General features: G+C 37.4%; 1 protein-coding gene across 2 annotated transcripts in view; it reads left to right on the forward strand.

Moving 5' to 3' along the window:
* Positions 1-15,659, forward strand: part of FAR2 (fatty acyl-CoA reductase 2) — a 137,647-nt gene that overhangs the window by 101,241 nt on the left and 20,747 nt on the right. For both annotated transcript variants that reach the window (XM_060024528.2, XM_060024526.2), the window contains 2 exons: positions 5,226-5,401; positions 8,991-9,170. In XM_060024528.2, the coding sequence (XP_059880511.1) occupies positions 5,226-5,401; positions 8,991-9,170 (356 nt within the window). The remainder of the gene's footprint in view (positions 1-5,225; positions 5,402-8,990; positions 9,171-15,659) is intronic.

Raw genomic sequence — 15,659 nt, forward strand, 5'->3', positions numbered from 1 at the left:
TAAATGCAAAATTGTTTTCAAGAATAGCAGAATAGGTATGATATACAGGAAAGTTGTTAATAGAGTAATTCCTAAGGGTTCTCATCACAAGGAGAACATTTTTTCCTTTTTTTCATTCTTTTCTTTTTATTGTGTCTATATGAGAAGATGGATGTTAGCTGAACCTATTGTGGTAATCATTTCACAATATATGTAAATCAAGCCATCATGCTGTACCTCTTAAGCTTATACAGTAATGTATTCCAATTATTTCTTAGTAAAACTGTGGGAAAAAAAGAAAAGTAGAAAAAAAAAGAATAGCAGAATACATGCTGAATTATTAGTTCTCTGAGATCACAGAATGAGACAGTCCTTTGATTGACATTTTAGATAAATATGCAGGTGAAGACACAGAGGCCCCATGAGGTGAGTAACTCACCCCAGTCACACAGTTAGTAAATGGCAGAACTAGGCTTCAAACCCTGGCCTTCCTGACTCCAAAGAGCCTGGGATCTTTCTAATACACCAATGGTTCACACCTTCAGTGTGTATCAGATTCATTATAGAGCTTGTACAAACTCCAGGCGCCCAAGCTTCAACTCAGAACTCAGTCAGAATCTCTAGGGTCAGTACATCTGGGTTTTCTGGGTTTTTTGTCTTTTTAAACAACTTCTCAAGCAACCCTACTGTATGCAAAAATTTGACAAACTAGTACTACACCAGACTGCCTTATGGTCCTATAGAGTGGTCCTCACTAAAGCAGTAAAAACTTCTAGGTTAATTCTTCATATCTTATGGAAGTTAGTAGTGAACTAGCAAAATCCTAACGTTTTGTGAATCTTTACATTAGGTATGATGGGTTTTTGCCTTAATTTACATGCATTTATTTGTATTTAATTGTTCTCAACTTAGATTATATATAGCCTTTCTTAATGTCTTTCTTGTTCAAGAGCTAACTTGCAAAATTCGTTGATTTGCTTTTACTCAGCACTCTAATATTTCTATGATAAATGTTACAGGCTCTCTTTTTCATTGGGATGCCAGATATTCCATAGAGATTGCACTTTAGTTTAAGGGACCTAACTTTTTTTTTCACAAAATAAAAATACTAAGCAAATTTTTATTGGTTATTGTGACTAAATAATATAATTATATTTGAAGAGAGGGAATCAGTAAACTGAATAAAGATCAAAGACTCTCATGATTAGAAAGGAATGATTACATTTAATAGCCTTCAGGAGGTAGTGACTCCTAGATGCCTCCCAAGTTAGGTCATGTGGATAACAAATTGACTGTAGAAGTCCAAGTGCAGGGCCTGTACATTGTTTCAAAAGCATTATATAAATGTCATGCCCTCCACTCCTTGCCCAATTCCTGCTTCTAATAAAAATGCAGTCTTAGTCTCTGGCCACAGAAGTCATACCTAAGGAGTTTATTGAATCCAAACAGCTCTTTCTGTCAATTTTCTTACTTAGGATTTTCAAAGTTTCTCTCTTGCCTCTGAGCTATAAGTAATTATTGCCATAATAGTCTCTCATGTTTAAAAAATAAATTGAAAGAGAGAGAAATACTTGCCTGTATAATGTCAAATCAATGGAACACTCCTAAACTTTCCAAGAAAAATGTATTGCTTTGTTATCAGTTTGAAATGCTTAGATCACCTCACAGCTGTTATCTTTCAGTGACCACAGAAATGTGTCTTCCTCCTGTCAAGAACATGGTTTCCTAAAATGGAAAAGCAGCAGTCCTGAGTGTTCAAAAATAGCAAGTAGTTATTCAACGCTTTACCATCTCAGTCCTATGCCATTAAATAATATATGAGAAGGAAGATGATAAACTCTTAGAATCTAAAATAATTATATTAAGTTCTTTATTGGTGGGCCTTCACTGAAATTTTTGAAATTTTATTTTTTCTTAACTCATTTTTATTCCAAGTATTTTTTCTTGCCTTTAATAAATGTCTTAGCCAAAAAAAAAAAAAAAAAAACTTTCAGAAGGGCTGGTATCTGTTGAGGATCCATTTGCATCATTTCATCTGTCATTTAGTCTTGTCATTATTACAAAAGAAAAGGGTCTGCTCTGAGCCTTTCCATGCGCCCCCCCACCTTGGCAGTTAATACAGAGGACCCAAGGGAACACTTTGTGTCTTCTTTTAGCAGTAGTTACCTGCTGTCTTTTATTCCACCAATACAAAAGAGCTGGTAACCAATTTCAGGAATCAAGCTCCCATTTATGGTTCTATTACTATTCTTACAGTAATTAATTTCAATTTAACAAGCAAAATTTGAGTCATTTCAATGAACTGGGTGCTGTCAAGGATAAAGAGATATAAGAGAATCAAGGAGTTTACAAGCCAGAGGGTGAAATTTAAGCCCAGAATTTTAAAATGGACATGAATTTTTGGAGTCACTGTTTCTCTAAGTATGTACCTGGACCATCAGACCTATCTGTGGAGATGGTTAAGAAATACAACTCTTGGGTTACATATCAAACCTACTGAGTCAAGATCTCTGAGGGTGTAGTAAGGACATCATCTTTAATTGGTCCCTAGATTTTTCTTATGCCAACACAGTTTGAAAACCACTGATGTCTTGTAATTGCCCTGGGCAGTTAAAAAGGGAAATGAGTCATACACAATTGTTCATCAGTTATTTAACAGTCCAACTAGAGAAGTTCTCATCTTGGGTTCAGTTAAAATCAACTGTGAAACTATGTGAAATGCAAACTCCTGGGCATGCCCTAGTGATTTCTTACTTGGTGATTATGGAATGGGGTCCAGGAATATACATTTTTAAGATGCATACTAGTGATTTCTCTTTTATTTATTTATTTGTTTGTTTGTTTGTTTGTTTATGGCTGCGCTGGGTCTTCTTGCATACTAGTGATTTCAATGCAGTTCACCTGGGGGATAACACTTTGAAAGGCACTGACCTGTTACATGGCAGTTGGCTGTAATCTCTAGCACTCTATTTAGGATGTACCAACATTTAAGGAGAATTATTTTGTTAGAAGCTACAGCTGTATGCTGAGACGCCAGACAAAGCAAGTCATATTATTAGGTCTGGCTAATATAGTAAAATAGGACCCTAATTTAGCACTGTGGTTTGAGTTGATGCAGCCAATTCATTGATTTATTTCAGCTGATTGTAATCAATACCAACTAGATCAGAAAACTTAAACTTCTTTTTTTTGCGGTACGTGGGCCTCTCACTGTTGTGGCCTCTCCCGTTGCGGAGCACAGGCTCCGGATGCGCAGGCTCAGCGGCCATGGCTCACGGGCCCAGCCGCTCCACGGCATGTGGGATCCTCCCGGACCGGGGCACGAACCCGTGTCCCCTGCATCAGCAGGCGGACTCTCAACCACTGCGCCACCAGGGAAGCCCTTAAACTTTTTTTTAAATTACACTATGTTCACTCAGATATCCCCTCTCATTTGAAAATATAAATCCACAAATAGGATGTAGATTGGGACATTATTTCCCCAAATAGTAATTACCTCCTAAAATAGTAATGCTGTAAATGTATGTTGGTGCTGTTCAACATTGCACAGGTGGTCTGAAAGTATAATACAGTATAACAATAGCCTCTGCCTTTTAAAGTCATAAAAACCAAAGGCAACAGAAAATCTATGTATGGCATCTTACATCATCTGTGAGCAGCCCTATTGCCAGAAGGATGGACACAGGTCATTTTCCACGTCTTGCTCTCAAGCAGCCATAAGTCAACACAGGCCAAAGTCAGACTCCATAGAACCTTAAATAGAGTTCTTATGAATAAAAATCTATCATGACTCAAAAAAGAGCCTTCTACAAATGCAGTTATTAAAAAGGGGGGTAATTGTACAAATGTTACATAAATTTATCCAAAAAAATCCTGTGTTTGTTGACCTTTTTTGAGAATGTCCCTCAGATACTTTTCAATCCCAGATGTCAAAAAAGCATTGAGGATTGACCTAACTTTGAATTATTTTCAGAATTATAGTCACACTTACTAAAAAGGCCAACCTTATAGTGCAGGAAGATCATAGCTGCAAGACAGAAGTATATTATCTTGCCAGGTCTAGTTGGCTTCATTTAAATTTCCATGTTCCTCTGAACATGGTCTTGCCTGATACAAATGAGACATGATTTCTCTGAATACCTGAGATCAACTTCTTATTACCCAACAGAAAAGCGTTGGGTAGCTCTCTAATGGGGAGGAGAAGCCTTCTGTTAAGGATCAAGCAACAGATGAAAACATTCTTTGGGGGTTAAAAGGGAGAAAAGGATTGTTCGTCTCCATTACTATATTACTATTAAAAACATAGACTAATTTTCTCTGCTCTTAACCTTTCTAAACATTTAACCTTACTTTTCTCGTCCTCACAGTTAACATACCATACCAATACTACAGTAAAATTTTATTTTATCAAAGTAGGCTGGAGCCAAGATCATTTCATTAAAATTGTTATTTTCTGAGAAAATGGAAAATACAAATTTAATCTGAGAACTTCTGTGTGGAGGGGAAAGTAGACACTCTGTTTCATCTGAATAATTGTAATAAAAGCTAAAACTGCCAGTGCTCTTTCCTTTTCCCTGTATAAATAAATTAGAACATTAAAAAATCAATTAAAATCTTATAAAAGTACATGAGCTCATGTAATCCTCTTACTAGACAATAACTACCATTTATATTAGAATGAGATTATATAAAATTTTTTTTGTTTAACCCATTACAAGTTTTCTCAATTTGTTTTTTTCTAATTATCTTTGTGCTTCTAAGACATCTTGTTAATCTGGTACAATTAACCAAGTTGTTTTGAATCTGTGCTCATGAGACCTTCTTAAAGGCTGGTGATTTGGCTGGTAATTTGTCAAGGCTGTGTAAAGGCTGGTAATTTTGCACTGAAAACAATATTTCCCAGGCAGAAATGGAAACAATCATCATGTATAAACCTGAAGCTGCCTTGGAAGGGAAGAAAGGATGGCACAGGATAAGGATGACTTACTACCCCTCCTTCACCCTGCAGGAAAAGTTCAAAATACACTCCTTACTGGTTATTGGAACTGACTTTTTCAAATTCTACCAAATTAAGAGGAGCAGGAATTATACTAAGCTGACCTTGAACTGCATGCAGTACAGCAAATGGTTGAGTCATATTATTACAACTAAAACCAGTTTTTGAGAATTATAATGAAACAAGTCAGTGAAAACAAGAACAGTGTGATGGTGATGATGATCTTTGATGATTTATATTTATGTTTTAGCTGTTTGAAAAAGTCAAAGAAGTTTGTCCAAATGTGCATGAGAAGATCCGAGCTATTTCTGCAGATCTCAATCAGAACGACTTTGCCATCAGCATGCAGGACATGCAGGAGCTTCTTTCCTACACAGACATCATCTTCCACTGTGCGGCTACTGTGCGCTTTGATGACCACCTGAGGTACATCCCCATTCCCCTCTCATGACTTGTATTATACATGTGTGTGCACGCGTGTGGGTGTAAGTTTCTCTATGATTTCCATTTTATTTTATTTTTTTAATATTTGTTTATTTTATTCTTGGCTGTGTCAGGTCTTAGTTGTAGCTCACGGGCTCTTTGTTGCGGCGCGAGGGCTTCTCTCTAGTTGTGGTGTATGGGATTTCTCTTCTCTAGTTGTGGCATGCGGGTTTTCCCTCTAGTTGTGGCACGCGGGCTCCAGAGTGCATGAGCTCAGAAGCTGTGGCACACGGGCTTAGCTGCCCGGCAACATGTGGGATCTTAGTTCCCAGACCAGGGATCGAACCTATGTCCCCTGAATTGGAAGGCAGATTCTTTACCACTGGACCACCAGGGAAGTCCCTATGATTTCTTTTTTTTTAAAAAAAGAGATATTCTCAATGAAAAAAAAAAAAATACAAAGGAGTAAAACTTCTCCAAAATCTTACTATCCAGAGTTAACCATTTAATATTGTAAAGACCATCCATTTCAGCTTCTTTTTTAAAAAAAAATATTTATTTATTTATTTTTGGCTGTGTTGGGTCTTTGTTGCTGCGCACAGGCTTTCTCTAGTTGCGGCGAGCAGGGGCTACTCTTTGTTGCAAGGAGCGGGCTTCTCATTGTGGTGCCTTCTCTTGTTGCGGAGTACAGGCTCTAGGTGCGTGGACTTCAGTAGTTGTGGCTTGCAGGCTTTAGAGCGCAGGCTCAGTAGTTGTGGCTCACGGGCTTAGTTGCTCCGTGGCATGTGGGATCTTCCCGGACCGGGGATCAAACCCTTGTCCCCTGCATGGCAGGCAGATGCTTAACCACTGCGCCACCAGGGAAGTCCCTCAGCTTTTCTTTATGCATCCATAATAGAATATATTTATGTTCAATTTTACCAAAAAAATGGCATCACATTGAGAATGATGTTTTTTGCAACCTGTTCAATTTTATTTCTAGATATCTTTCATTGTCAATTGATATTCTGTTATAACTTGTAATGACTACATGACGTTCCATTGTACATGTATATAATATACCCAACCAGTTCTGTATTGGTGGATGTTTTTTAGAGTGTTCTAGCTTTTCGCTATTACAAACAGCTCTGCAGTGAACATCTGTGTTGAATACATTTTTTTCCCTTTGGGTAAATTCCCAGAAGTAGAATTGTTAGACACATACTAGATGTGTCCAGGTTATGAAGAGTTTATATTTTGACATATAATGCTAAGTTGCTTTCCAAAAAGGAGGTATTAATTTACACTGTTCTTGTGCATATGAATGCTCATTTCTAACACCCACAACAGTACCATATTATAATTCTTTAATTCTTTTTATCATCGTCAATATTATAATGCAAATAGCATTGCATATTTTGATTTCTGTTTATTTGATAATCAGAAAGGTTGAAGATGTTTGCATGCCGATTGGCGTTTTATTCTTTTGTGAAATGCCTGTTTATGTTCTTCACCTATTTTTCTCTTGAAACATTGTTTTCTTATCAGTTTTAGGACTTCTTGGAAGATTTAGCATATTAACTCTTTGTCTTTTATAAGGCTCAAAATATTTTAACAGCTTATCATTTGTCCTCAGCTCTATTTTATTATTTACAGTTTTTCATAATTTCTTCCAGTATTTTTATTGTTTTATTTTTACAGTTAAATCTTTGACCCATTTAAAATTTATTAGCTATAAAGATAATAGTCAGGAAAATTCCATAAAAAGAAGAGCGATGTAGGTGTGAATGTACAATATTTTTTTATTACCAAAAGATGGTTATTTTTTAAACAGCATTTATTAAATGATTTCTTTTCACTTTTTGTTTGAAAGGAAACTCTCATGGTATATTAAATTTCTATTTCTGAACTCTTATTCCATTAATTAGGCTTTCTCTTCCAGTACCACAGTATTTTAATGACTACGATTCTTATTTTATTAAGCAACTATACACACATTTTTCTCTTTTTATAGAATTTTCCTGACTATTCTCACCTCTTGATTAAACTTAGAATAAATTTGCCAAGTTTTTTCAAGAGTTGGCAGTTTTATTGAGATTACCTTGAATATGCAGATTGATTTAGAAAAACAACATATTTAAAACATTGACTCTTCCTATCCAAGAACAATATATGTCTGTTTATTCAGTTTTTCTGTTATGACCCTTAATGAAGTTTTATCATTTTCTTCATATAAAGCCTATTCATTTTTTATTAATTTGATATATGTTTTAAATGTTCTTTTTTGAATATGTGCCTTTCTTCCATTATAGTCTCTAATTTTTGTTTCTATATAGGAAAACTAGTGATTTTTTTATATAACTTTTATAAGTGGACACCTTACTGAATTATGTTATTGTTCATTCCAATTTTTTCAGCTGCTTGTTTGTTTCCCAGACATAATCTGATAGTCATTTAGGGATTGCCTTTGCAGTGTTTGTACTTATTAATTAATTTTATTTTCCTCTCTAATTATAAGGCTGGAACTTCAGAGCAGTGTTAAGCAGTAGTGATTGTTGGCATTCTTCTTGGCCCAACTTAAAAAAAAATCAGTGCTCCTTACTTTTCACCATTAAGTGTAACACAGGCTAGCAAATTAAAATATACATTTTTAAATCATTTTCTTCCTCTTTTAGTGAATTTATAAAAATTGAGTTGGAAATGGATATTGAATGTCATTTATAAACTTTTCAAAAAAATATATATATATATACATGATCATGTATTTTTTTATCTTTTTGGGTTAGATTAATAGGTTTCCTGATTTTGTATGAAACATGTATTTCTAGAAAGAACTATTTCATTGTCATCACATGTTTATATAGCTTTGTATTCTATTAGGTAAAATTTAGGATTTTGACATCAATTTTTTTTATTGAAGTAAAGTTGATTTACAATGTTGTGCTAATTTCTGCTGTACAGCAAAGTGATTCAGTTATACATATATATATATATATATACGTTCTTTTTTATATTATTTTCCATTATGGTTTATCACAAGATATTGAATATAGTTCCCTGTGCTCTACAGTAGGACCTTGTTGTTTAACCATCCTGTATGTAATAGTTTGCATCTGCTAATCGCAGACTCCCAATCTGTCACTCCCCCACCCCCCCCTTGGCAACCACATCTGTTCTCTATTAACATCATTATTTATGTCTGACCTGTACCTTTGCAATAGAAACATATTTCTCATTCTATATTCACTGTTGCTCTCCTCCAATTTATTTGAATTTTCTAATTTAAGTTAGATGCCTAATTTATGTTTTTCATTCTCTTAATGGCTGCTTAAGAAGCCCCTTTATAAATTCAGAGGATTGCGATTTTTTTCCTTCCGGTTGATTTAGAACCACGTGACCTCTAAATGCAACATGCATCATAGGATTTATGTGCACAGAAAACATCATCAACATATTATACATTCCAAGTATCACATAACTTTGCGGCCGTGACCTGTCCTTTGATGCAGCCACAAAAATCAGATGGATATGCCAGTTATTGGAGTGGGCGCAGTTCCAGCAAAACGGGATGTGAGTTGCCTCACTGCATTTCCTTCTGTCTAATCTTCTCCAGACATGCTGTGCAGCTTAACGTCACTGCCACCCAGCAGCTCTTGCTCATGGCCAGTCAGATGCCAAACCTGAAAGCCTTCATACACATCTCTACTGCCTTTTCAAATTGTAACCTGAAGCACATTGATGAAGTCATCTATCCATGCCCTGTGGAGCCAAAAAAAATCATCGACTCCATGGAGTAAGTTGGGGTGAAGGGTGGGCAGACTGTTGTTCTCTTTAGCTCTTTGTAGTCGTTCATTTATAAGGTAACAAAGTGAGACACTCTTGGAGCAAAATGCTTCCAAAAGGTGCCAACTTTAACTCCCTGTCCTTGCTATTCCCTCCATCCCCGGTGGAGAATACAGTGCTTGGTGATGGAGCGGGGATAGGGGTAGAAAAGTCCTACAGAAAAGTTGTCTTGAGTAGTTTAGGATTGCATGAAGCACTTGAGGGTACTTTACATGGAAGTCGTTTCTCAATTCTCAGTGAACTCAGCATTGTTACTAGATAAGGGAAGTATCAGACATAGTATAAACGTTCAGAAGAAAGGTTTTGGCATCAGACTGGCAAAGGTACTGCAACTTACTAGCTGTGTGACCTTGAGGAAGTTCTTTGGCCTCTCTGAGCCTTAGTTCCTTCATTTGTAAAATGGGGCTAATAATAGCCCCTGTCCTTATAGTTGTGATGATAAAGTGAGTTATATAAAGCAATCATTGCAGTGCTAGGGAGTGTTTAATAGCAGTTAATCAAAAGGTTAATAAAGAAGAACTAATAGAGAAGAGAAATTTCTTCCAAATCTGGCAGAAAGTGTTGGTCTCTTGCTCTATTCAGCTGAGAGGCACTTTTCTTACTGTACTGTTATGCATGAGAGACAGAGGTCTAGCATTTTTCTCTTTTTGTCAACTAACAGGAACACTTTCTTTTTAGGACATGGCCCTGGTTTCAGAATAAGTATGCTTTTCATTCTGCATCTTCATTCTTCTGTTCCATTTACCAAGTTTACCTTGTTTTGTTTGTTTTTTAAAAAGACTCTGCATAAAAAGTATTATAGCAGAGAAAATAGACCATTTCCTGGTGAATTTGTCATATTTTAATTTCTTATAATACTGTATCTTCTATTTAAGACATACTCTTTAAAATGAAGCTTTAGCTAAATCAAGAGTTTATTCCCTTCAGGGCAAACATTTTTTTTTTTTTTTTGCGGTACGCGGGCCTCTCACTGCTGTGGCCTCTCCTGTTGCGGAGCACAGGCTCCAGACGTGCAGGCTCAGTGGCCATGGCTCACGGGCCCAGCCGCTCCGCGGCACGTGGGATCTTCCCAGACCGGGGCACGAACCCGTGTCCCCTGCATCGGCAGGCGGACTCTCAACCACTGCGCCACCAGGGAAGCCCCAGGGCAAACATTTTTATCTCATACAGCTCTGATAATATATATTTTTACCTGTCATTTAAAAATATCCAGGACAAAGGAAAATGAAAGTCATCTAAAGGAGCCGGAGGTTGCTTAAGTTGCTAATAAATGATGATGTGCTTAATTGGTGCAGAGGAACCTTTCAGAGTCCAAAGTTTGTCAGGATAGTTGGAGAAAAGACACTGATGCCAAAGTCAGTGCAGGAAAGTCGATGTCTAAAGCCTTGGCATGTTTTCAGGATAGAATTGATTTGTTTGTCATTTACCCACCCCCTTACAGCATTGTCTCCGGGTAAATGTGGTGTTTATGGATGTGCTAAGCCCAGGAAAGGAGCACAGGCCCATTTGATTCCTGACCCTGAGATTCCAGAGGCTCACTCCACTGTTAACCCCCTAACCCCTAACAGACCTTAGCACGATTTGAGGAGGGATCTCTGAGAGGTCACCAGAGAAAAGAGCTAGGAAATGGAGATTCAGTTCACCCATTCCATACCACTTCCTCCCTCCCAAACTGTGTCCAGATGCTCAAAAACCCCAGATTTCAAAGAATAAGCTCACCACCCAGAGGAGGATTTGATTTATAGTCAAGCATTTGGCACTTCTCATACTCCCCACTATATGTCAACTGGTAAAGGCAGGTAATGAATACATGATTGATGATCAAACAGTAATTGACATGGGTACAAAATTTATGTCCGTCTGTCTTGTACTGCTCTCAGAGGAGAAGAATTATTTTTAAACATATATATATATATATCCAAATAGAACTAGGAATAAAATTATATTTTATCTCAACAGAATTCATTTTGAATGCAATTAAGGAAATAAAGGTGTTTTTTTTTAAACAGGGGGAACATCATTACTACAATTTATTTGTTCAGAATTTTATACTAAGGACCATCTGTCCAGCCCCCCTCTCAGCCCTCCCCTTGCATTTGTGCTGCAGTCACACGGAAGTACTCACCCCTCTCTCTCTTACCTCTCTGCCTTTGCTTAGGCGGTTCTGTTTCTAGAGACTACTTCCACCTCTGCTTCCCCTGGTGAGTTCCTATCCAGACATCAAAGCTCTCCCCTCAGAGCCCACGGGCTCAGGTGGCCGTTCCTGGTGCTCCCAGAGTGCTCATCTTCAACACTGTGCTTAGCACAGGTCATTCTAAATGTCTGGTTATTCGTCTGTATTCCCCAGTGGACAATGAACTTCTCAAAGGAGGAGAGTATCTCTTGCTCCTTCTTGCTCTCCAGGGCCAGCACATAGTAGGAACTCAAATATTTGCTGAATGAATTAACACTTTTTTTTTTTTTTTTTTTTTGCGGTACACGGGCCTCTCACTGTTGTGGCCTCTCCATTGCGGAGCACAGGCTCCGGACACGCAGGCTCAGCGGCCATGGCTCACGGGCCCAGCCGCTCCACGGCATGTGGGATCTTCCCGGACCGGGGCACGAACCCGTGTCCCCTGCATCGGCAGGCGGACTCTCAACCACTGCGCCACCAGGGAAGCCCAAATGATCACTTTTTGATGGAACTGGATGATTGTTGTTCATACCACTCCAGCTGGTATTTTTGTTCTTGTTTCTTTGTTTGTTTAGACAAAGCAAGAATAGATGACAGAATTCCATAGCAAGCTGATATTTGGGGATGTGAAGTCTTGTGTATAAAATACCTATATGCCCACATCTTATCCCTGTTTCGGATTGCACTTTTTTTCTTCTTAAACTTTGAATAAAACCTATGTGTTAAGTTTGGAATAATGCTTTGAATAAATCCCAGCAGCCCATCACCAACTAGAGCATTGTTCACGACTGTTTCAACAATTCCTACATCAGATGGAATTTTCTGAATAATAAATAGCATTAAATTTTAGAATGACAAATAGCATTAAAGTTATTCCTAATAAACATTAGTGCACCTAAATCGAGGTTTGGTTGCTGTGTTTTAAGAAAATATTGTTCTCTGATTTCATCTCTATTCTGTAATTGTAGTAACTGTAGTTAAAATTAGTTTCCAAGAATTTTAGGTTCTATCTCCCTTAGAAATTTTCATTAACAGTAACCCCATGGGGATCTGTCATTGTTCTTAGTAGTGCAGGGGTCCTCATTTTTTTAAAGGAACCAGGAGTTAGACAACAGGAAAATGATCAATTTTCCACTGCCCTCACTTTGTGTTGTCTTTCAATTCCTAGATGCTTTAATCCAGTCAAAGCTCCTGATAGATTTGTATCTATTAAAAATCATACTTTAAGCTACTTGGCCACCAGAAATCACAGCCGATCTGCCAGGTGAAACAGAAAAGTTGTTTCTTGATCAAACACTAATTGCAGTCAACCATGGCAGATGTGCTGCAGGTAGAGTGTGAGAAGCAGGGAGACTGAGGTCACAGCAGCCTCGGTAATGGCCCTTTGGGAAATGCAAAAAGAGGTCAAATGTTGGAAAGTAGTTTTGCCTTCATGCTGAAGAGCACATTGTTAACACTAAGAATGCTTATCTATTCTAGGGGAAAGGAAGAAGCTGGTTTTAGCATTTGTGCTTTTATTGTCAGGATTGTACAGCGTTAGGACGGCATCCAAGCAGCTGACAAAAAAACTGTCATTTCTGTGTACCACGCTTTAATGCGAATCAGAGCAGGGTTAAATTGTTTCTTAAACAAACTGAATAATTTTCGTGTTGTCAGGTCATTGGAGCCAGAATAGGTGCTCAGTGAAAGTCTATAGGGTAATACAGAGGACAGGTCACCACAAGCATTAGGCTCAGATATACCCTTTTCCCCAATAAAACGTTCATATTTACTTTGAAGCCTGTTAAATTTATTCTGAAGCCAACTCTGCCAAACTGAAGTTGGTCAACCTTTAACCTTTCAGCTTCCCAGCACTTTTCACCACTGCCACCGGACATTAACTTCCAATTTTTCTTCATTCTCTGCAAAGACATCCCCTCTCTTACTTGCCCACAGTCTCCCTACAGCCCCACCTCCTTCTGAGTTCACCCATTCTGTCCTATCATTATCCATCTCAGCTTCCCAAACCTTTGCCAGCACATAAATTGGCCAATCAAGACTGTCTTGTGGGAGGACACACATGTACTGAATAAGGTAGCTCATTCCTGGCAGCAGAAGGTGATTGGACACAGAGATAAAAAAACATAAAAAACATAATCCCTCCTGGACTCATTGTAAAGTGGGGAAACAGACACATGGGCGAGAACATATGCCATGATAATCAAGGGAAGAGCAATCCAGATGAGAGAAAAGAGAGCAAAAGCTACCATGAAGCAGTGTGTCCAGTATTTACTCCCAGACACCTTCTCCGATATCCCTCTAGGTATATCTAGCTTGCCCTGCTTATTGCATAAGAAAATTAGGAGGCAAAATACATATTACTCTTGCTATTTCATTCAGTAAATATGTAAATTATGAAATTAATGATATTAGGAGGTTGAATAAATAAGTTTCAAACCAAAAAATAATATTTAGAGGAAATTGTGTGTGCGTGTGTGTGTGTGTGACACACACAGCCTTCTGAAGTCTTCAATAACTTTTTGCTTCTTTTGAAGCTATTTAAGTACAAGTTTAGTATTTGGAACCCATGGGTTCAGACATCTTGAGTACACTGAAGGGCATTGGCTTTAATTTCAGAAATTTTCTTTGGTTTATACGCTGTCTTTTTTCCATGCTACCTTATTCGCTATTTTAAAAACTGATCAAGAACAAACAACAGCAGCAACTCAAACTTTGGTAAAGAAGAGCATGAACTGATTATAGGTCCTGAAAAGGACATCACTTAACCAATGGCTGTGCATATTTGTTACATTAATCTCCTCTTCAAACCTGGGAAATGGCTGGTTGAGATATGGTCTGTTTGGCTGTATTAGAAAAGATATTATTAAACCAACTATTACCTTTGTAGGTATATCCTTCTTGGTCGTTTTACTAAGAATAGAATGTCTTAGATTTGTTGGCTCATTTTGTTTTATCAAATAGCTCTAGGTGTAGTTGTAAATATTCCTGTTTGTCCTCATATAACCTGAAAATTTAGAACAGGTATAATTATTGCCATTTTTTCATAAGTGAAAATGGAGGAAACGAGAAGATGATACAGTAGAATATGGGGGAGCTACAAATAGTAGAGGCAGACCATCTACAGAACACTACAACTTCTTTTGCTTTGTGTTCTTAGAAACCTATGAAACCAATATTTTCTAAGATGAGCTAACTCACTAAACTTGGGGAAGCCTCCAGCTGTTACCCTTTCCATGCACACCAACAGCAATAAGAGCACATGGTACCAGCCATGTGACATACAATCCTAGCATTGCTGGCTTCTGATGTTTTCTTAAAATTGTTTTTTTTTTTTTTACAGCCTTAATAAAATTAGGCTGTATTTCTTCTGACCCAGTTTTTGTAACCTGTATGTTTTTGCAGGTGAAAAAGAAAATGGTCTTAGGTCAGTTAATCCACTGCTGACCCACAAATAAGATGAGATAAAGATAACATTATGAGAAAGATAGAGAAGTGTCTGCATTACCCCTCACTCTCTCCCAACACTCGGGTGACTCTATAATTGAAATATCTTCTGCTTTTCTAAGTATTTGGAGTTGTTTTTAATTCTAGGAACTTCTCGACCTTTACGTTTTCAGTGTAAATCAGAAGGAATTTGATACTAGAAGGCATTTGATACTAGGCTAGAAAATACCCAGCACTAGTAGCCGCAAAGCAAGGAAAACCAAACCATCACAGGCAGTGCTCATGTTTCTCTCCAATATCGGAGAGTTACTGAAATTGAGAGTTGTGTTTCTGAATAAGTCTTGGCATTAAGCACATCTTAAATACTCAACAATTTGTCATGGGAGGAAGACGATAACCTCTAATAAGATTTTTCTGCAATCAAAATTGTATGATTGCGCTGGGTCCGATAAAATAGGAATGAATGTACCGAACACATGGATTATAAAAATCACACTGACATATAGCCTAATTTTTAAAAACTATATTATATCAAAAGTTTAACCAAATAGATCTACCAGCTAAGAGAAACATTCAATATTTAATCGACAATAATTTGATTGCTTTCTTAGAGAAGATCAGATAGACTTTGGGATTATCAAAATGGTTCTAACGTCTTTTAAAAAAAAGATTAGGCTAATGCCATGGTAACTCAGTTATTCGTGATACAGGTCTTCCTGTAAGTGAAGGTATTCAATAATCACTCTATTAAAGCTGCTTCACAGTGCTGTTCCCACTCCACTTGACACACTATTAACAGTTATAAGAGCACTTCAGAGCTCA

The sequence above is a fragment of the Delphinus delphis genome, chromosome 11 (assembly GCF_949987515.2).
Source record: "Delphinus delphis chromosome 11, mDelDel1.2, whole genome shotgun sequence".
NCBI lineage: Eukaryota > Metazoa > Chordata > Mammalia > Artiodactyla > Delphinidae > Delphinus > Delphinus delphis.